The sequence below is a fragment of the Struthio camelus genome, chromosome 7 (assembly GCF_040807025.1).
Source record: "Struthio camelus isolate bStrCam1 chromosome 7, bStrCam1.hap1, whole genome shotgun sequence".
Lineage (NCBI taxonomy): Eukaryota > Metazoa > Chordata > Aves > Struthioniformes > Struthionidae > Struthio > Struthio camelus.
This window is the reverse complement of record NC_090948.1, coordinates 1,457,912-1,481,988: the sequence shown is the minus strand read 5'-3', so window position 1 is coordinate 1,481,988 and position 24,077 is coordinate 1,457,912. Positions and strand designations below refer to the sequence as shown.

Below are 24,077 nucleotides of genomic sequence, written 5' to 3'. Positions count from 1 at the left end.
CGTCACAGTCACATAGGCTGCTCTGCTCTCAAAACGCTCATAACTCCAGTAGATATTAGTGAAAATTTGCATACAAATCAGGAGTGGTAGAAACTTATGGTTTCTCTTTGGTATATCACCTCTCGAGTAAAAACTGAGAATTGTATTGTTCTGTCCAATACTTCCAAGAGTTGAGAAACGTAAAAAAAACCTGAAAATTGGCTTAAAATATTTATTAATTAAAAAAAGTTAAATATTTATTTATACAAAGATGATGAGAAAAAAATCTCATGCAGACTCTTCACATACAATAACATAAATCATACCATGATGGTTTTACAAAATAACTTCTTCATAGTAACTTTTATGGAGAAGTGTTGCTATCACCTGCGTGCCTGAAAGCACCATTCACAGTAATTAGAAAGCTATTTCCGAAATTTATAGTTTTGCTATGAAACATATGCCAAGATTTTCACACTCTTCACTATGATTAACAATCAATATCTTATTACAACTACTCAGAAAACTGGACATAGACATATGAACACTGAGTAATGAATTCCTGCATACCACTGTACTTCCAAACAATTTATGTTAATGCATAAAGTTGCCAAAAGATTGCTTTAGATAATTCCCCTAAATGATGAAAATATCTTGAGATCGTTATGGATGGCATCTGTTTCTGCTTAATTACAAATCTGCGTTGGATTCATAATTTGTGTATATTACAACTAATTTGCATAATTAAAACAATTAAGGGATTGACAATCATGGCAATTAGAAATGCATCAAACTCTGAATGTTGTACAAAAGAGAGCTTCAATATGAAACATTAATTCTTTGAAAACAAAATATCCTTCAGATTCCCGCAGAACAACCTGGCTTCACAACTGTAATATATGATCAGCAATCTTCATTTAGAGAGTTTTTCTCAGGGATATCCGGTTCTTCTTTACGCTGCTGGAACTCTAACCCCAAATGCGTTTTTCTTCATTTTAATTTCTACTGCTGTCACAGCATTAACTTGTATATTTATTGCCAATTTCAAGAATTTTTATCTCATTTTCCGTAGCCTTATCCTGTTTTCTTTGTCCCTCTTTTTAAGAATAAGTATGAATTGATTGAAAAAATGCTCTTGGTCCTTCTTCTTTTGAACAAGTCGAAACCGCTGATCTCTTCCATATTTCTCTGCAAACTCTTTAAACGTTGTTCTGCAGAAAAGAAAGACATTTTAAAGTTGCAACTTTGTCAATCCATTTTCAGACTCTTTGACCTGGATGCCACGTTTAACTTTTGATAGAGATACTAAAAATAAGAATGCGTCCTGGGAAACATTTACAGCAACATCACTGCAATCCCTGAGACAAAGAAAGCAAGACCAGTGCCAAAATTACTTGTGCTTCTCATTCACTTGATCTCCTTGCAGTAGCTACTTTCCTTTTTGATTTTGAGAAATCTGTGTGATCATTTACCAGACAATTTACAATCATTAACACAGTATTTGTTCCACTGCGGGTTACTGCTGTCTCAATCTATCCTTGTCAGTGGCCTGTGCCCAGGTTTTCAACGATTAGCCTCTAATGGAGTAGAAAAACACCAGTAAGTAACTAATTAAACAAATGCATTTTGACTATCAGTAGCACATGAGACCTGAAGAAATACTATAGTAGCTTGATCTTTCTTAAAAATGGCAACAAATTAATTGTAAATGTGATTATTTATAGGCATAATAATGCAACTGAAATCCCCAGGGAGTTTCAGCTGAGCATCTTCTAGTCAGGTCCAACATTATCAAATGCAGACACTGTACCTGATAACAAAAATGTTCAGTCATATTTTTTTTCCAAACACCTTCATTAACTCAGGTAAACAGCTAACCATGTTTGGCCCACGCAGTGAGGGGGTACATTTCCACTGTCTCCCCCCAGAATTTGGCAGCGGAAGAGCCAGGCATTATCACAGAGCGGTACCATAATTCAATTAAAGACCAGTAACAACTTTTTTATTTTTTAAAAACTCTTGGACTTTTAAAATCACTTGGCTGTACATTTTTCTAGCAGCAGTTTTTAGATTCATTTTGTTTTAGGTTACATTTACATTCCTATGAGGAATGATGGAAAACTAGAGCTAACGAAGGAGTGGAGAAAAGCAACGGAGATAGGAAGGCCAGAAATTCCTGTGCTGTGCTCTGCTGCAGGTCTCTGCCCGGGTCAAAACCACTCAAGAGCAGCACGCGGTAGCAGAACCCCCCGCGGTAGCACTCTGGTGACCAGGAGCCACGTGCACAGACCAGTAAGTGGCGTCCCTCTGACTGTTCACGCCAGCTAGCTGGGTAATTGCCGTGGTAACTGCGTCCCAGCAGCTCCCTGGCGCCAGCCTGTTTCAGCAACAGTCCCTGCCAGTATCTCGTCTAAGCTGGGACCAGCACGTCTGACTTTCATCCAAGGGGAGGAACGAGGCGGAGCGAAGAGGCCAGAACGGGTTAGCGAGGCAAGGGAGGAGATGAGAGTGCGCTCTCGGTGGTGTGGAACGCCGCTGGAGACAGAAGGGAGCAGGACAGAAGACCACGACTGAGAACGGTATTTCAGTGACTGCAGGAGGACTTACAGATGTGGATGAAGACAGGCAGGCAGGGAGACAGGCTGCCCAGGGACGCTATGCCGTCTTCACCCTTGAAGACCTGACCGGATGAAGCCCCGAGAAGCCTGGTCTGACCCTGCTCTGAGCACGAGGTTGGACTAGATGACCTCCTGAGGTCAGGTTCATCCAACCTGAATTTTTCTATGACCCTATGAGTTTCATCTTGCAGTGGAGGAGATGATGAAAGCAGGAAAGGGGATGACCATTAACAGTTTATATATAAACGAGTGCATAGTAAGTAAAAAGAGTGACTACCACAAAATTTAGTCAGAAGAACTGAATACACTTTATAAAAGTTTAATTATGAAAAGATCCAGAGTTTTACTTGATTAACCAAAGGCTGGATAGTTATATCAAACTGTTGTGGGGAAAACTTATAGTGACAGAAATGAAACAGTCATCACCATGTCTTATGTTTGGATTCTGAGCCTATCTAATTTCTATCATTTACTGTCTATGTCAATCCAGACAGGAATATGGAGGATCCTGGAGACATGCCAGGCCCTACTCACGTTTACTTTAGCAGTGCCAAGCCTGGTTACTCTGTTTACAGAGCCCACGTTGGGATGATTTACACTGCACATCTCTGTCGTTATATTGGCACTTTGCATCTCAGTTGCTGCTTCCTTGTTTGCTTACTTCGTCAAAGATATCGTTGAGTGACTGTGCTCTGCCACATGAATTTTGCAATATTTATTGTTGCCTGAATCTGTGCTCTAATTAGCGTGTAGATTTGTAACAGTCACTTCGGTAAAGGTCTGTTTTTCCAATTTGAGTCTTACTGCAGTATGAAAACAAAGCCAGAGATGACCACAGGCAGATGAGTTTCTCTGACTTTGGGCTCTCACATTTACCTCAAGACAAACATTAAGGCATACAATGCTCTCTGTTCCTGTAGGCCAGCATGGTTTTGCCCTTGCGGACTGAAAACATAACTGCTGGGGACAGTGTCTAGCTGTTACAGAAACCCTGATTATTCTCACTTTTGTTGTCAAAAACTTACTTACAATTATTTCCATACAGTCTGATGTGTTGTTTATATCTTTGCGTCTAGGCAGACAGTGCTGTACAATTATCTGCCTATTTTAGTAAGAGAAAACTGTAATTTCTTAGTTTCAACAATTTAATCAGAATTATAATACATCCGTCTCTTTATTTTCATGTAATTTACAAATAAAAGTGTTATTCAAAGCACTGCATTTCCTCTTGTGGAATTTTGGATCCATGACTTAAGTAAAAAAAAAAGTAAAAAAAAAAAAAAAAAAGAGTGCATTACAGGTTTTATTTTAATTTACTGATGCGTTAATAATAACTTTGTTAAATAATGTTTCGCTTTCATCAAAGACAAACCAAAATAAGTGTTTCTCACTAGTTATACCTGTATGCTGAATATTAATAATGTGACTTAACATTCAAGTACTAATTTTATATAACTAATACATGTGCATTATAAAAATATTATAAAATAAATGTTACGCAAAATATTACACACAACTGGAAAGAGAGGAAGAGAGATGATATATTCCCTTTCCCAGTAATATAACAAAATAACTATAAAACATTAGGAAGAAACAGCTAAGAGAGCATTTTAAGAACAGATGTATAAAGTAAGTTGATGTAAAGAGTATGTTCAATTTTACAGAGTTCCAGGACTCCGTAAAGCATAGCCTAATTTGAGAAAACTCATTCTAACAAATCTTCATAAGGTAATATCATACCTTGGTGATAACTTGGACTCTTCAAGAAGCTTTTTAAATTCTTCTTTGGCTAACAGTAGTTTATTTTTTTTTTCTTTGTACTCTTCTCTTATCCTGGTCTTGACAAACTGCTCAAATATCTTTTCAAAAAAGGAAAACAAGATACAGCATTTATTAATAAAGATGCTATGGTCTTTATGCTTGATCAGAGGGTTTTTAATCGCAAGAACTACAATTCTTATCTGCACTCAGTATTTCCTGACTCACATGTGGTTGAAGCTGCCTCATGGATGGCTGATCATTTGTTTTCATAAAATAAGCAGCTGGAAGAAGCTAAAATTTGGACAGATAATATCTTCATCCAATCACAAAGTGCAACATAAATAAAAATTTCCCAAACTAGGTGTAGATTACTTGGTCTTGCTCACATCTTAATGCTGACAGTATTATTTATTCTTTCTAGCTTGTATCCATGCAACAGACTTGTTTGGATCTTGCATCTTTCCCAACTTGCTTGAATTCTTGAATACGTCGATAACGCTAAACAGCAATATTCTGTAAGTCACCCAAAAAAAGCCTGAAGACTTTTCAGTTCAGTTGCCACAAAACATGAGCGTACACATGATCCTCTGTACAAACATACACAACAGCATTAATGTGTTTGGAAAGGTTGACAGTCCTACTTCTAACAGTACTTGGCAGCTAAATATGCAAGAGGGTGCTCAGCATCAGGATTTTCAGTTTCATCAAGAGCAGTTAAGGACTTAGGTATGTCTGGAAGTTCTGCCGATTGCTTTAATCACATTTTTATATACCATAAATCTGGCCCTGTCAGTTCGGTGCTCTAAGAAGTGGGGAACACTAACCCGTTGAACCAAAGGAGCTGTTCCTCCAAATGCTATTAGCTTTCCATATTCACCGTCCTTTCCTTGTTGCAACAAAAAGTATATGCATCAAGTATGATTACTACCACAGTCACTCTCTCTTCACTCATGAGGATGCACAAGTGCAAATCTACATTTCATGAAAGCTAAAGTAACCAAAATAAAACTGAAACTTAGTATGGTATGCAGATAAAGGAAGAAACAGCCCTGGAAAAGTAAACATCAAAAAAAAAGATATAAAAGAAGTACTGTGAAGACCTAGGAAAACTCCATTTATTATATTGTACCTGTTTAAGTTGAGTGTAAGAGCAGACTGGAAAAAATGGAAGAAATAAAGTAGGTGACACTGTTACTGCTCGCCTTTCTAGTATCAGTGAATCTATCATCGTGAACATAATAAATCAAAATTAACAGATAGCTTATTATCTAGTTTACCTATTATCTCCTTTACCCTTCACTGTTCCTTGACTTAAACACTGTAACATCTTCTCACAGTTAATAACCCCTTAGGAAATATTGATGAGTAAGGAAATCAGTCTGCAAATATCCAATACCAGCTCGTTGTGTTCCTCAGACAGCGCAAGGACACACACAAACACTGGAGTTTGCACTCCAAACTCATCCAAACAGAAGTTCAAGTCAAGAGAAAATTCCTTGAGACACTTGCAAGATAAAATGCAATCAAAATGCCTACCCTGCTCTTTTCACGCTACCCATTCATTCATTCACTCGCTCACTTTTCATTGTGAGCCAGAATTCACCTCTAAATCCTCCAAACATCAGTGCGTTTACATAATTCAAAACGTATTCAGATGCTCACTATTTGGGCCACACAGTCGGCCTAGTCAAGTCAAATGTTTTCTTGTATCTAAACAATTTTTTCTGCTAATTTTAGTTGTACTTAAATAGATGCATCCATTAAATCAGTGATCCATTCTTGTCCAAGTCTAACTTTCTTCTGAAATTACTGTTAGAGGAAAATGGGGTCTAATTAAATTAAACTGCTTAGAGCAAATGTCCATAAATCCACTACTTTTAAGTTTAGCAGCTAAAATGTATTACATACCCGGCACGTGCTCCCAAGTTTAATATTTTTTTAATCCTGTTTTGTAGAACAGCAACTAATGATCACCCTCTTCTACCTTAGTTTGGAGCTGGAATTATTGTCGCTCTCAGAACCGACATCAACATGACTACGGCTTGCTACGTTTAGGACTGCCGAGAACTTGCTTTTCATAATCCCTTTCCTTGGGCATTAAATACAGCCCACAAACGAGGTCCATGTCAGCAATGCTTTAGCAAAGGTCTGTGTTATATTATGTACATTCATTATATATTTTTATTAAATCATTTCCATGGCTGATAAAACAAAAGTAGTAATGAGTCTTGACTGACTGACCAAGATCTATATTTTGTCCTTGGCTGATTCACTGAAATAAAATACAAAACTCCTTCCTCAGTAACTTGTTTATCAAGATTTTCCATTCTACCAGTTTCTCTCACATTTTCATTCCCATATTTCATTATTATTTTATTCTACTTTTTATCTTACTACCTTATTGGAAGGGTAGTAAATGAAAATATATATGTCCGCAGTCCCTCAGTAAATACCTACAGGAAGCTCTCTGGAGAATCAATAAGACAATACGGGCCACAGTGCAATGGAATATGAACAAGTTCATTTTTCACCTTAGCTTATTTCAAAAATTGATAATTCCATATTCCAAATTCTTCCTTCTCCAAGATGACAAGAAGCTAGTAAGGAACAGAAATAACTACAGAGTAAAAAGAGTTTACCCCCTCTGCAACATCCTTGCATCTCTCCAAAATTTTTAGATTAATCTGCGACCCTGGGGTCCTTTTAGACCCCTAGTGATAGTTTTTAATGCCCAAATAACCATGGTAGTAAAAACTCTACTTCCCTTTGCGGCTTGCCAGAAAAGCTATACCCTTTCAAACAGACACAAGCAGAGCCGCTGTGCTCTATCCGTTTATGTCTACCAAGTTTAGTTATTGCAAAATATAGCAATAAATACTACCAACTCCTAGAAAACAGTCTAAGTAATAAAAATGAAGTAGTCCCTCTACAATATATAATATAAATCACAGCAGAAACATTACCTTATGGTCATTACCCTTTCTGCAGCTGAGTTTCCTAGACTCAGTAGGATTTGTTCCTACCACCTAAGGGACTCTCTCTCTTTGCTATGTGCAAATTCACTTGCTACCATCTGTTTTTCAAAGAAGGAGACCGCATCTTCTTAGGAACAGAACCTCAGCTATGAGTCTCACGGACAAATTTAAGAAGGACGCTTTAATTCTATTCCGTTCTTTTTATCCTACCAAGATAATTACTTTGTTATCACTGTTAATTTGGGAGACATCTGTTGACAAACAGAACCTATACTACAGATAACACTCACCTGTTTACGTTCTTCAGAATTCAGTAGAAGGTAGCGTGGATCAAATACTATTTTGTGTAACTCTTTTTCCCATGTAGAAAATGCTGAGACCTGTGAAGTATAAAGTTGAATTGAAGAACTCTATTAAGGACCTAAAATAAGGAAATGTTCCAAGGTGAAGCAAAGAGTAGGTCAGAAAGCTAATGAACCCTCTAAAGAATGCCTTGGGCAGATGGCAGTTGAATTTTAATGTTTCTGGCAATGCTCTGGCCCTCCCACGCTATTACTATTGATTTGCTCTAGGTGGTCTGAATGAATATCTAGGAGACATTCATTCCACAACTGTTAATGGAAAGACTCTGTAGTAGGAATGGAAACACCCATTTTACTATCTCCTTTGGTAAGTATAACAGAAGCTTTGAATTCCAGTTATGCAATTATCTCAGCTTTAGTCCCCCCTCCACAATTTAGGCTCATGCAAGCTAAATGCATCGTTTTTGTACTGATAATATGAAATGAAAATGTTACACTAATAAGGAAGCTTTTCTATGTTCTCAGATAAACTCTTCAGCTCTGTAAGCTGAACAAACTGTAAGGACTATCTGTGGCAAGCAGGTAGCCTATTCTGTTGCATTGGAACATTATTACCCTTCCACTACTCCTGGCTGGACTCTGCCACAATCAGTTACGTTACAATCAAGTATTTTCTTTCGCAGCCTATTTACCAATATTAAAAACATCACCAGCTAAGTAAGATTGTGAGGCCAAACAAATTTGAGAAGGTCCCTTACTTTCTTCTTCACCTTTGCCCAGGAAGTTTTATGAAACAGCACTCTGAAAGCATATGGCTTAAATTCCCAGCCTGGCTTTGATAGCTTACACAACATCACTGTTAATTAGTCTGTTACAGAAAACTCTGGAGTAACATAAAATATTTCATCTAATTACAAAGAAGCATAAAATCACTAAAAAAATTAATTATGTGAAGTATAAAATAGACTAATTAACAATCAAATAGGAAAGCTCTGATGATGCAAAGTGAGCTTAAATAGATTAGCTTTCCTACTAGAATTGTTAGCACTGGGAGACAGGAAATTTTGAAGCTGGACGCTAACTTTTAGAATGCAAACTGAATAACTTACCAATCTTTCTTGCTGTAAAATAATACCAACGTAAGTAAATCATTGACTGAGAAAGAACATGAAAATACATGAATCTTGAAACAAAAATCTTTATGGCTTGAATGAAAAAAGCTTATCTGAAAACTTATCTGTGGACTAGGTATCAGTGCAGATTGTATCTGCAGGGCAAATAAAGGAGTACAGAATTATAGGATATCCCATATTCAATTTTAAATTGGACTAAGTGTATTACTTAGCTAGCGTGTACTGAAAAATCATCCGTGACAAAGATGTTCTCTCTTCATCACACAAACTATTTAATTCAAGTTGAAGACAGACTCTGTGGAAAGTCTGCTAAGAGCTGTCCCATCCAATTTTTTTCTTCTTGCCATCTATGTTAATGCCTCCTTGTCCATACAGGTGGCTAAGTGCTGACTCTCTTCCATATAGAAGAATCAGCATTAGGAAGCCTTTCTCAGGATGTCTTCTAGACTCCCTCTTGGACATCAGCTCTGTTCCTAGTACTAAGCCCAGTTTGAACTCAAGGCTAGTTAAAGTAAAGGCAATTTACCATATAATCATTCATTTGTATGAAAGTTTCTGCAGTTTACATTTCACATATGGCAGACATACACCTAAAAAAATGTTGCTACTGATATTACTTATAATTTATTTGTAGCTACACATATCAGCTGCTGTTCAGGATATTCATTTTAGACCTTTATACATGAATATAAAATACTAATGGTCTGACTAATCTCCAAAACAGTATTCGATTGTGGTCTTCTTCATTACTATGTGACATTCAGCCATTGAACAAATGTATTGGGAGTGTTGGGAATGGCATCTCCTTACAGAATAAATAATGACTTCTGCGGCTCAATATCAACATACACCAAAGAGAGACCAGAGAGCTGAGTTTAACTTTGTTTTTCAGTTCTGTACTCCTGCTTTTAACCTGAATCCAAAGTATAGTGAAAAAAAGCGTATGAATATTGAGTTTGAGAAGTATGCTTAGAAGTGCATCCTCGCGATCCTGGGCAATGTGCTCTAGAGGACCCTGCTTGAGCAGGGGGGTTGGACTAGATGATCTCCAGAGGTCCCTTCCAACCTCAACTGTTCTGTGATTCTGTGAAGTGAAAGGGCATGAGAATAACTGATTTTACTTTTTCTTAGCTCTGGAAGCCCAAGCGCCCAGGACTTCAATTTAAAAAAAAAAAGTTATAAGAAAAGAAAGGTGAAGTATCTGATATTTACACTAGATCCATTTACCTTCAACAGTATAAAACTCATGGTTTTAATGAATCTTTGTTCTGGTGAAAAACAATGCCCACACCTGGCACAAGCTACCAAAACGTATGCAAAAAATAGCAAGAAGAATATAGTGACAGAGGACAGAAAGGCTCATTGATTCCAACTTTCTACTATCACGGGCAACCATGCCTAGTTTACAAGGTCTGCAGAGCTGAAATCCACTTCACGTATCAGCACCTACTGTTGGCTGTGAAATACTTTCCAGCATCCCAAAACAAATTAAAGACCTGTATTAAAAGATACTAAAAAGTGGGATTCAGTTGCCTAAAAACAGGCACCTAGCAAATTTTCAGACAGCCTAGGTGATCGAGACATCTGCCTAGAGCTGGCAGACATGACAGAGGAGCCAAGCCCTTAGGGACTGGCAGCTGGAAGCCAGAGAGGCTATCTTATGGCATCTAAAGGTCACAACCACACATGTCGTAGGAAGACAAGGAGAAATTAAGAGCATATACAATGCACTTGTTAACTACACCTCTCGATCTGCCATGGGAACCTTCCCTCATCACTCCCACCGCCACCTGGTTTGACCCTCAACACATGTGGCCTGTCCTTCTGGAAAGGGAGTTCTCTGGGTCGATCTGAAAAAACAGGTGGAAAAGCAGCTGGGGAAAAATAGGAAGAAAATCAAACTAGCCTGTTTGTTTATTCATTTATTTGGCAAAGTGTTTTGAGACCTAAGTGAGTTACATGCTGTTACTGCATGACCACAGCAGTAAGTCCACAGCGCATCTACACCATGATTAAAGCAGCTTAGAATCTAACTCCACTTATCAATACACCTCTTTGTTTACAAAAAAAGAAAGTAATATATAAATTAACCCTTCACACCCCTGCCAAAACTTAATTCACAGACAAGATCATCTTTGTGCTTGTCAGGAAGTGCTGTTCAGCAGACTTTGAAATCCTGAATCCGGGAAAAGTTGAGTTACAGTAAAGGTGTGTGCATCTGAACTCTATCCTCTTCAAGGACTGCTTCAATATTCCCCTTTCAAATAAAAACACTTAGCGGTAAACTTTACAAGTCCCTTATCTATCCATTCACCTTTACAGACATAAACATAAAGTGTACCATAAGCTTGCACAGCAAGAAAAAATGTATGTAATAAAGTGTAGACATTCCTGTAAGCGTAGCTCCAGGACTGCTCCAGTTTATGCAGCGTTACAGTATTGCCGCGGGGCTCGCAGAGGGTCTAGGGTTCAGCGGACAGTGCCCACGGGGTGCTAGGGGCCTCGAAGGCTGCTCCCTTCCAGTGGCAATATTGTCACTGAAGACCACTAGGTTAAGGCCCTAAAGAAGGAGCCGAAGTCTGACTTTAGAGCTGTAGCCTGCCGAATTTGAAATTTTTATTCTTCAGGATACTGTCTAGCCTGTAAGAATTGTCTTGAAACTGGCAGGCGGGGGTTTGAGTCCCTTCCCCCCTCACTTTTTTTCTTATGCTTTCCAATATAAAGAAGGCAAAACTATTAATTTTTTATTTTGTTAGCCACATAAAGTTATATCCTGAAAAGCCTTTATACCTTGAATGCAAAGCAATGTAAAGCAATCAGAAAGAAATTTAAAGGAGGATCATATCGGAAATTTCATTTCTACGTAGGAAATCTTGCCAATGACTTAAGAACAGTGCTATTGTCTCGGTGCTACAACAAAACCATGTTTTATTTTTATGTTACAATGAATATATTTTGTTTATATATCTTCTATGTACGGTTCACAAATAGAAGGCTCAGAACTAAGTGAAAGAGCTTTATCTAGTTAAGGTACTTGGTAATGCTTTCAGGTACCTTCTGGGAAATAATAACATTATGAGAAAACGGCAGGAGCCACTCATTTAAATAATCGGTTTAAAATAACACTAATGGCCTCACTACATCTCAAAGAATGACAGCCAGCTGGGACTAACTATCATCTTGTCTGGATATTAAACAAATGCTTTGGGCTAAAGACATAGAATAGCCTATCATCTATATGCTTTTTACACAACAGCAAAAACAAACAGTAAATTCAGTGAATTTCTTATTTTACAAGCTAGTCTGAATCTTATACTTAGAGAATCATATTATAGAATATCCCTCATACCTTCAAATTTTGACTTATATTCCCACGACTTAAATATATTAACAGAAGCCTTCAGTCAGTCTTCACCTATGGAACTTTGCATTTTTTCAAGCATCACCAAAAAGATACATTTATATAATAGTTCTAGCCTGAAGATAGTTAAGCTTCTGACATCCACATCTCTAACTATAGGCCTCTAAAGTCTACTGAGTACTAATGGTAAACATTACATGTTTTATTGCCTAACAGCCACCTTGAATTTTTTTAATGGAAATTACATAGACTTCTATGGAAAATATGTTTTGACGGCACTGGAGGGAGGTGTAAAATCTGCTTACGCGAGTCCATTATACACCTATTTACATTTGCAGGATCAGGTCCTAAATGTGTTCTTTGCATTAATTTCATAATGTTCATGCACAAAATCATTAGCTCTCTGGAAAGAGAAGGGACGCAGTGAGATGGATTTTTGCAGAGGTGATTTTATGTCTTCAGATAACTGTCTCCAAAATTCCTTATATTGATGGTAATCTTCATGAGGCCAGTTCAGCACAGGTTTATAACTGCTACTTGCGGAAAGCAAAAAATCAGGCCGAAGCGCTTTACAAAATCAGTCACTGGATGCCATTCCTATGATTTGTAATTCATATTTGACTGTTGGTCATGAGGCTCACAGCACTGATGTGGTCTATTTGCAAACTGAATTTATGCTTCATCTCCCTACTCTTAATCTTCATTAGGTCATGGTAAAATGGCTAAAATAACTCTGGTATCAGCTAACTAGTCCGAAGGATTGCTCCGAACTCAGCCACCAGCAGGACGGCACCGGGGACCCATGCCTCAAGGTGTTCTCGCCTGGCTGGCTGCAGTGAGATGGATTGTTTTCTTTTACAAGTTTGAATAAAAACCTCAGAGGGTCCTAGGCAGTTACTCCACCTTCTGCACTTCTGCATCAACTGGAATCGCCAGGTTTTCTCAACAAAGTGAGAAAGTCCAAGGAAAAAAGCAAGTTTTCTTAATCCATGTGTGACTCCAGGATCACCTTTCTTAATAGAGTGGAAGTGTAGGCCTTTCATCTTTGGAGATGAATAGTGGGGAATTTGGTTTTCCACTGCTGGGATCAGGGGAGCTGACAGTGATGAAATCTTTCCCAAGTTAACAAGAGCAGAGCTTGCAAGGACTATTTCTCAGTCTTGGGCTGTCCTTCAGGTGACACACAAGAAGCATTTTTCTTCCTCTGTTCATCATCTCTCGCGACCAAGTTCCTTCACATACTACTGAGCCACTACTCTGAGCTGGAAAGAGTCCCATTTTTGGTTATGTGTGTACGTGTGTGTATGAATTTATTTAAAGTTACACTTAAAAAGTGAGTAGTGTTCTGGATGGCCATATATTACTGCCTGGCATCAGAAGATATCTAAATAGCCATATAAACCTAACATTTTTGGACATGACATCAAGAAAATATTTTTAAATAAATGCTTTTATGGCAGTGCCATATAATGCATTTTTTACCTTGGCTCCTTAGAAGCCAATACTCCAAAATAAACCTCAATTCTATTACAATATTGCCAGTGTGAGAATACTCAGAAAAATCTGTTTTTTCTAACTTATTTTAAATTGCAGTGTATGCAATTTTATGAATTGTTGCAAATTTCTCCTTTATTCACATACCAGTAACAAGATAATATTCACAAGAACTGAGAAATACAGTAAAGTAACATGGGTAATAGACCCCCCCCCTCCAGTAATTGTTTATTTGACTGCTAATTTATAATTACAAAATGATTTCTGTAGTTACCATATATGGCGCCATATTTTCATAAAAGAGATGTTTCAAATAATGTAATCTTATTTCTTACCCCTCTTTCCAGAAGCATATCACGGAAATGGGTAATGCGTTCTTCTAGAGGAAGCATAATCTGATGGGCTGAGGTTTTCACATTTTTCTCCTCTGCATCATCCTTCCTCTGGTCAGCAATTTGGGAATCTTCTGTTCTTTATCAAGGAAAGAGAGAAAACAGTTCAGTAATTGTAAACTTGGGAGTGCATTTTAACCCTCTACTTTCTCCGGAAAATTCTGCAGGAACGTAGGATTTCTCTGTTTGCCCGAAGCAGACTCAGTGTCAGCAGACACAGACAGCTAATGAGCTCCCCAAATCGGCAGTTAGTTATTAAACTGGAGTTTTCTTGAGGGTCCTTCCCAGAGAATATGACAACTCTTTATGTCGAAGTACGGTATATCTGTACGATCAAAGAGCATAACTGAACAGTGAAATACTACCCTATGTTTCAAGCTACAGAAAAGTGACAGGTTTATATTATGTTTGTCAAGGAGTGAAGATTTTAAAGGAGTCACTGAAGAAACTCATCTTGTTATTTTTTTCTTTTGTTTTCTCTCTTTTTATGCCCCAAAACTTCTTGACTTCAAAGAACTAGGCAAACTCAGTTCCGGAATTCGAACTTCTGATTTGGGTCCCCCCTATTGTTTCTTAGTACTTTGAGCAATGAAGGGATTCAAGCTTTACTCAACTCGAACAAAAAATTAAAGATCAGGAGTCTGGAAATGACCACAATGTTCAAATCAGGACAACGAAAATAAGGCATATTGATTTTTAGCATCTTACGAGGAAGGGCTGCATTTTTAGCAATGCAATTTTCACTAATACTAAACAATACTTCTGTTTGAGTTTTTGACGTGAAAACACTTTTCTACTTCCAGGGAGTTCTATGATATGAAAGTCAAAATTTGCGTCCAAGAAAGTGAATCACATCAGTGTGTAATATGAATCCCAACATATTGCCTTCTGTCTATGAGTAATTACATTACTCTTAAATTTATCTAAAATTATATTATATTAGTGATTTGAAAGATATCAAATTGTTATTCTTCACAGAATGATAGTGACTTTTTATTGTATTAGCAATTTTAATTCTGTAATATGATCCACGAAATATCCAATCCAATTTTTAGTGTGCACAAAAGGCTTTGTCAAGGTGAAACTTAGAGAAATATAGAACACTACTCCATCATTTAATCATGAGGAGAGACCCTCTTTCCTTCAGTACGGTTAATTGAAAATGATGCTGCAAATCATACAGACTTTCTTTTTTCTCATGCTAAGAATTACAATAAAAAATAAAATATTCTTTAGCCAAATAATACAATAATCTGTAGCCGAAGGAATACAACGAACTATCTGACTTCGCAGTCAAAAGGACACACATACACAGCCTGCTCTTCGTTTTCTACTATCACAATTTTGGAAGCCCACAGATCTCAAAACAGATAGGACAGTAATGATGTAATACTGTTTATAATAATATTGTAATATTGCTTTTAAAATCCACATATCTGGTGACAAGACAAGAGGCAATGAGGACAAGCTGAAATACAAGAAATTCCATCTAAACATAAGAAAAAACTTTTTTACTCTGAGGGTGGTCAAGCACTGGAGCAGGTTGCCCAGAGAGGTTGTGGGGTCTCCACCCTTGCAGATATTCAGTCCCAGCTGGACACGGTCCTGGGCAACCTGCTCCAGCGGACCCTGCTTGAGCAGGGCTTCGACCAGATCATCTCCAGAGGTCCCCATCAACCTCAACTCTTCTGTGATTCTGTGAAGAAAACCTAGAAAACCTAAGTTTCTCTGAAGATTTGTTTCTTTTGTATTTAGTACTATTAGAGCATTGCCTAGGTAAGAATTTGACCGAAGTATTTTTAAATAGTCTAATTACCCCTCAGTGAAACAATAGCAAAATGTAGAAGTTCATAGATAGACCTTGAAAATGACTCATTTTTAAAATAAACTGACCTATTATTAAGGAACTACAGTCTAAATGCTTGTTTAAATGTATTAATATTGGACTACAGCTAACAGTTTATGGCAGTAGTTAGACCCCACTGATTTCAATAAAACGAGTATTTATCTCATAGTATCCGATTCTTCCTTCATAATTAATATAAATGCATGGAAATGCTAGGGATGTCAACAGAATTATCCAATAAGATAAGAATAAGAGAGAATAAGAGAGAATAGAATTATCTTCATAACATCCACCTTGAAAATACAGATATTTTTGTGTTAACTGGTCAAAATAACCCAAAATTCGTAACATAGTGGCCATACGAATTTATGTTACCGGCAATTGTTTTCATTTCACATCATTATCTTATGCAGATCCAGCACTTGTGAACAGCTGACCGTATTTGCAGTTACCTGGCCAGAGGTTAAATAGGATGACATGTCTCCAAGGTGCTCCTTAAAAAGCAAACTGTTTAATTTTTTTTTTTTTGCTTTGCTATTTTGGCAGGGATGAGGGAGCACTAGACTTCAATGGAGTTAAAGCTTTCATCCAATGTCTTTAATAGAAGTACATATCCTTACAGTTCAATCTTTTCATTAATTTCAGTATAATCAACAATAACAAAAAATGGATGATGGCTACGGAAAATACATATTTTAGAGGATCATGGAGTTTGATGACTTTTATCCATAAGAAAGTATTTTTTTTTATCTTTGCACTTATTTGTAGATGACTTTAGCTTCCCAACACTACAAATGGATAAATAAACTTTACAACTTACTTATTTCTCTTAGTTTTGATGCTAAGATCATCATTTTCATCCCCTGGGCATGAACTAACACTTTTATCTGCTAAAAGAAAATAAATAAAATTAGGGTGATTAGATTTGAACTAAATAAATGGGAATATAAATTCCCCAAATTAACCTTTCACTTCCTGATCTTTGGTGCCTGCTCCAGGTATTTACTATTCTCCGATGCGTGTTTTAAAAATAACATACATCTTCATCAGACACTCAGAAACGCTTTCATCAAAACTTAAGTGACAGTAACAAGAACAAACATTTTCATTCTGAAAAATTTCTCATTGTTCATTTGTGATGTGTTTTTTTTAAATCATGTTATTGTTTCACCTGATACTCCCTTAAAATTGTAACTACAAAGATGTTACCACAAAAACATTTCAGGCCTGACAGCCTGAATAATTTGATAGCCTAATTCACATCAGAACTTCACTCTTTTCCCATTTTTCCTTCTTACATAAGGAAATGCAATGGAATAGTATAGAAAGGCTACGTGGATATGAAGAACCTCCACATTCACAGTGCTCCACAATAACTGCCAAGGAATGTCCCACTCATACTTTTGCCTGGATGCTCTTCCATATACGACTTTGAAGTGGTATGTGTGGTTATTCAGAATGAACGTCAGGTATATGGAACAGATACTTATTTATGGAATTTTAAAATACTAATCTTTTTTTTTCAAGTATACAAACTACAGATTTCATCAAAATTCAGGCAAACAACGTGCCAGAATTCATGTCCATTCACTGTTTGGTTTGTGTTGGGGATTTTTCAGCAGATCAGACATTAGCTGGGGACAATAAAAGTCAACCTGTATGTGGTTGGCTTTGGACTATCAGGGATACCAAACTTGAGCTTTTTGGTATTAGACTCATAATAAAGACAGGTCTGGCTATATAGGAAATTATGAAAAGATAAAGAAAAAAAAGTTAAAAATAAATATAAAATTGAACTCAGTTTATGGAGATAAAAATGGGCTAGCTGCTTGGAACAATTCGATATGGTGAAATCTGAGTCCACTGAAGTCAATTAAAACTCTCCTAGACCTCAGTTAGATTAGGATTTCACCTCCAAGGGATCTAATAGAAAAAAATTTAATACAAGTAGAGAATGGTAATTATTTTTAAACTTATAACCTAATTTCAAGTTCTTATTTGTGCTGGTCCAATCTTCGCAACACTGAGGCTAACACAAATTTTATTTCAAATGGGACATAACTTAGTTCTTATCTCATTCTGTTTCCCTATTTTAGGGAAATTACTTGCATATTAGTGCGCTTTCAGCAAATGTTACCTTTTAGCTATATTAAGTGCATGAACACTTCTTGCTAAATTCTTCTTTGGGAAGCTCAGTTAAAAATATAAATAAATAAGAAAAACAATCTGCAGACCTAGATGGTGGAATATAATTCAATAGGCATATTATAAAGCTATTAATCAGAAGTTAAACAAGCTGTGGAGGCAGCAATGATCTTAACTTCAATAAATCCTGATGATGGTAATATGGAAATAAGAGAGTACTTGATGTTGTTTTTTAAAGAGAACTGAATTTAAAGATGACTCTAGGTTCGGTGATGAGTGGGCAAGCACGATCTTATTTCTACAAAATCTACTCTTGGTTTTAGTGTTTATTTCCTTCTGCTCATACATGACCTAGCTGAAGTTCTTCCTCTGAAAAATGAAAGCCTACTTGCAGGAGAGAGACAAATCCTTCTTGCTTTACTTACATGAGTGACTACTGTGGGAATTCTGTCTTGAATGGAACAAAATTAGAGTTAGTATCATCACTTAAAATTTCAGTGCGATAGAAAACTTGGTAAAACATGGCAAATGATATCTATACTCCCACTTAGGAAACCATTGAACCGCAGCGTACCATTGGGCCTCTACGCAAGGTTATATACTGACTGAAAAGGAAGGGGGGCAAAATTGGTTTAAAGCTTGAGGAAGAATATTACCTGATTGTAATCTTGCCATGAAATCATGAAGCTGAGCTCAAGCCCAGTCTGACCGTCTGCCAAGCTTAATTCTAATTAATTAAATCAATCAACTAATTCCAGTCACATAATGAATTCTAGTTCACCTTCCAGAGCAAAAAGAAAACACCACTCTTTACCAATAGACTTCAATCATTGTCAATCCATTGGCAACACACAAAAATCTGATGCGTAATTTTGTAAAGAAACGAAGCATAAATATTTCTCATCTAAGGCTAGGCGTTTATGTATCATATTTATATGGGCTATACTTCATATTTTTATCTGAATACTAATGAATCCAAAATATTTGTGGGAACAGAGTGGACTAAGTCAAAACTAACTGTGAGTATGGATCAGGATCAAATTTGAATCAATGTGAAGTTTTGTGTATCTAAAATGTCAAATTTATTTTATTCAGCTGGGGGGGAAAAAGAACCTCCTCAGCCTAAACATCCAGACAAACTGTTTTTTAAAAAAAAAGAAAGAAAAAAAATCTTTTTTTTCAGCCGGAGGCTTTTTTGCTATTACAGGGGTTTTCATATCTAATTGTCCTACTCGTCACTGTCCCTTAGTAACAACTGATTCCTGTTGCACTAGCTTTTGGGTGTTCCCACCATCTTTTTTTTTTTTTTTTTTCCATTAAGCTGGCAGAAATTCTGATAGTTATGATGGAGTGAAAATAGATGGCCGGAGAGGTTAAAAGTTTTGCTCGGGATTCTTTTCCATGGTGCTGTACTCGCTCTTGCTATAATGAGTAAAGTCTATGCTTAGTTGTTAGACCTGAGGGACTGCAGAGAAGTTTGCGGAGAAGGGCAATATCAATCAGAAGAAAAATATGATTTGAGTCACATCAGAATTCTGGAACAAACATTAGATTCTCCATATAGCCCTTACATTTAATACATTCCTTGCAAATGCAAGATGTTCTTGTTCAGTAGTTCAGAATCCTTTCCTGAGGCCCTGCTGGGTAAGTTGTAGTCGTCATTTTGTCTACTACATTTATATACTCTAATGACCTGCACAGATTGATGACTTTGACTGCACAAATCCCCGTGGACATATATTTGGGTACCACATGAGTTGAGAGGAATCTGAGTAGATGAAAATGCCTTTTCCACTGTAATAAGAAACATTTCAGGAAATCTTTGAGAAGAGAAAAGGATATTATGGTCAGTATACGATCCCAATAAGATACAGAGGAGTAATGATAACCAGTGAAAAGCAAATATGACTGTAATGAGAATATGTTGCACTACTCTGTTAGACAGCTCTAACTTGGTAAAACCGAAGATCAAACTATGCAAGTCCGGGAAACACCGCCTCCACCTTAGCCCTACATTTTGTTAATGAGGTATCTATTCAGTTTGACAGTCTGTGCGCTTGCAGGGAAACAAGGCTGGTGTGACGCCACTGAAGCCAGAGAAGAGGGGACGAGCTCCCACGTCCCTCAGCTGCGGAGCGCGCTGAACGCCTCCGTACGTGCCTTATCACACCCTGGCTCCAAGCACGCTCGCCGATTCTGGCGACAGCCTCCTTTACGATTGCAAGGAACGGCCTTATGTGAACCCATTAGTAAAGAATCATGACACCTTCATAAATCTCTAAGAACTAATACTTTGTGGAGACAGAATAATTGATAAATGAGTAATTTTTCACTTATGACTAAATTATAAATGCACCTGATCTTTCAGTGGAGTGATGCACAGACAAACTGTAACACTCCGTGAATAATTATGCTTGCTCACATTTTTTTTGTGCCTTTGATTTAAAAATTCTAATTAAAACTCCACAGCAACAACTAAACTAAATAAATTTGGCAACCATTGTTGCAAACATACAGCTCATTTCTTTTATTTATTTACCCGAGATTACAAGCTAAGAGCAATAGTATCAAATAATTCCTTTGACCTCACCAGCTAATATACAGTAATTATAACCTGATAGTCTCAAATACTGAGCAACCACAAGTCCTAATTATATTAAAGAAGATGAAGACGATTAGCACCAATGAAAACCATAGTCATAAAGAGCCTGGTGTATGAGTCAAGTCTTAATAGTACACATACATAATAGAATATAAAGGATAGAATGCAGAATAAAAAATAAACTTTAGAAATGACATGTATCAGCAGTGGCCTTAGCTCCTTCTCAATAATTAATGATAGATCGTGAATGATGACCCTTAGTCTTCTTTTTGCTTGTCATGCCCCCAGCTAGTAATTCATTGATCTTTAACTATATCCTGCAATATAAAATTTATGCTATATTTTTCTCCTGAAGAATGAACTTCAGCAGATATGCTTTGGAATTATTAGATATTTATCAAAACTTGCTCAAGTCATTTAAAAAAAGACATGATTTTGTTTCAAGCCTCCTACAATTCAGATTTATATTGAAAAATGTAATGCTATTATATGTTGATAAGGACTACATAAATAGAAAACCACTCTCTGTAGCATTTCTTCAGTAATCGTCTAATAATGATAACATAAATCCTAATGATCACTCGCTTGTATCTACCTGTAAGCATAGTCTTTCAAATCTGTAAATGCACACTCACACCTTTTATTTTGCAGGAGTTAATTGGAAGCTGTGCCTGCATATCAAAGCATACATTATGGCCCCCAGTGGCATGAGTGTAAAAGACACGTCACTTCATGAGACTTGCAGACGTTACGTTCTTTTTAGTTACAAAATATTACACTTTTAAATAATAATGAAGGTCACATCTCATTTCCCCCTCCATATTTCTAGATCTTGCCACTGAAGAATAGCTATCAGCTGAAGGAGGTTCTCCAGTGAAACTACTGTTAAGTAAAATATTTGTGTTTGCTCCAAGTAAGAATCCCCCGGCATAAACTGCTCATCAAAACAAACAGGATTTCCAAAGGCTGGCACAGATTCGGATGACTCCTCACAACAGCAGATCTTACTGACACACAAATGCCAGTGGAAGGAGCTGGGAAACAGAAGAAGCGTCCACACTGAACGGAGCAGCTCCCAGTAACAGAGCAAAGCGGGTAAACATCAACCGGTGAAACAAAATTTTTGGAGAGAAACACAGCTGAACAAGCTATGTAGCCACTACTACCCTGGCAAGGTCAGGCTGACATGCTGGGGCAACCTTTGAGATGGTCACCAACAAATTAAGCCTGGGCTGAACTATGAAATGATGGATAGCAGACTGAAACGACAGCGTGGCAAGGAGCAAAGGGGTGTGGATGCAATGGAGGGGCATGGGAAAAATCAGGCTGGAAAAACTGTCTCAGTAAATTGGCCTGTCTAGTGAAGGACCAGATGGCAGACTTTGGACCAGTGAAAAGCCATAGTCTTTCTTTTAAACTACATTTTGAACCACTAAACATGTATTGCTGTAGATCAGGAAATTATTCTTTAGTCAGTGCCAAGAATATCCTCCTCAGGAATCCACAGTGTCTAAAAGGTGATTGGCAGAGCTACGCTTGGATTGAAGCAGCCATGTTTCTATCAAACCTTGTAGCACTCATTTGAGATTTACTATTGGGATTTTTTTTCCCCTCTACAATTTGGCTGAATAATCACTAACCACAGAGCATCTCCTTTCTCAGAACAGTCAATAGGATATTTGGATAAAGAAAACTATGGTGATGCATTCCTAATGTACATCTTGGAAATATAAGTGTAATAAGACCAAAAGGCAGTGTCTTCCAAGATGTATTTTATACATCAAAGACTCATCCAAAATAAGAAGCCATCTATTTCTTCATTGGAAATAATGAAAGTGCTCTATCCTCAAGTTTAGCATTGCAGTGAAAACAAATATTTAGTAATAAACATCAGTTTTAACATAATACACGAAATCTCAAAACGAAAATCATTCTAATTATGGTTATCAAATTTTCACTGAATGTATTCAGTGGTCACGTTTCATTTAACATTTGAGTTTAAATAAATGCAAATAATCACAGCATTAGTTACTTGCTGAAGTTTCCAGTTTGCGTTTATGTGGTGGGTCTTCAATGATTCTATTTATATCGCCACGATTCTTTAGATCCACTGGTTTCTCCCATACTGACAGCTGCATTGTAGGGTTGAAGAAGAAGACTCTGTCATCTCCAGTCCAGACTACACACCTATTTCAATTGATAAATTATCCTTAGAGAGTATCAAATACACTTACGAACAAGAAATTAACTCATAGCTAGCTTATCATAGCCTAGTTTACAGCGCATAGGTGAGACTCATTTCAAACTGACAACCTGCACAAGGCCCTGCTACCCCATTCAAGTTATTTTGAGTAGAATAACTCTTTCCACGTCAATAAAATGCCATAGAAATGGTATAAACACTCCATAAGAACAGCAGGTCAAATTTTCTATCATGGTAGGAAGAAAGAAACAGGACAGGAGGAAAACAGGGGTGTTTCATAGCAAAAGAAGACACAGGAGAATATATTTCATATTTTAAAGATGTTAACTCTGAAAGTAGGAAGCCACAGAAATCTTGATAGCTGCTGAAGAAAACCAGCAAATACTATATATGCAGTCTGATTTATACTCGCACACGCACACATAATGGGAAGATGTTAGTCTCTCTGAAATATAGATACCTGGAAGGAAATCTTATTACCGGAAGTTCTCCAGTGCTTAATTGTTATTAACACAGTAGGAAACAAAACTGTTTAATAAGAAGTCTGGTCTGGGTAAAAGACTGCAAACATGAAAAATGCTACATCACCACAAAGTATTCTCACAAGACACTTTGAAATTTTCTGTATACTACTGGTAAAACATCACCGCTGATCTTGCCCATACATATAATAAAGAATATATTACCTTTGTAAGAAATGTACCTTTGTACAATTATATAGTGCAGAAAGCAGTTCAATGTAAGAAATGTGTTACTGAGTCTGAAGATCAGAGTAATTATGCTCAAGAAAGTCAAAACATTCACAAGACGAACACCAGCGTAAAAGCAGTTGAACAAACTCAACTGCTGGCTTTTCAATTATACAAGTATAAGTTAACTTATTAAGTTTTGGCATCCTGAGTTTGGTGACATGGACACGACAAATATTTTAATAACTTCCGTATCATTTTAATATACAAATTTTTTGGATCAAAAACCAGCCTCACAAACAGATGCTCTGTTTGCTTTCGAGGCAATGATCAGCTGCTATAATTAGCATGCCTGACTTTGCATCTCAGAGCTCAGGATCCCCTGTTCTACCATAGACACTGATTATCAGGTCATGAACTGTAACTGTGCCATTAGCCACAAGTCTCTCCTGCATAAAACACCATGAGGGCCTTTTACAGGACCATTTTAGAATGAAGACTGCACAATACCGTAAATATCACCATCATACTAGAAGGGTGGAGAAAAAGTTTAGCATTTAGGTGAAGAGGGCAGATT

At 37.1% G+C, this 24,077-nt stretch overlaps 1 protein-coding gene across 1 annotated transcript in view; it reads right to left on the bottom strand.

Annotated features, from left to right (window-relative positions):
• Positions 1-208: 208 nt before the first annotated feature.
• The window catches only part of TCERG1L (transcription elongation regulator 1 like), a 118,979-nt gene continuing 95,110 nt past the window's right edge, over positions 209-24,077 (bottom strand). The window contains exons 8-13 of the mRNA XM_068951385.1: positions 22,641-22,795; positions 16,682-16,751; positions 13,959-14,094; positions 7,624-7,713; positions 4,338-4,456; positions 209-1,190 (exon numbers count right to left, since the gene is read on the bottom strand). Of these exons, the coding sequence (XP_068807486.1) occupies positions 1,034-1,190; positions 4,338-4,456; positions 7,624-7,713; positions 13,959-14,094; positions 16,682-16,751; positions 22,641-22,795 (727 nt within the window). The 3' untranslated portion in view covers positions 209-1,033. The remainder of the gene's footprint in view (positions 1,191-4,337; positions 4,457-7,623; positions 7,714-13,958; positions 14,095-16,681; positions 16,752-22,640; positions 22,796-24,077) is intronic.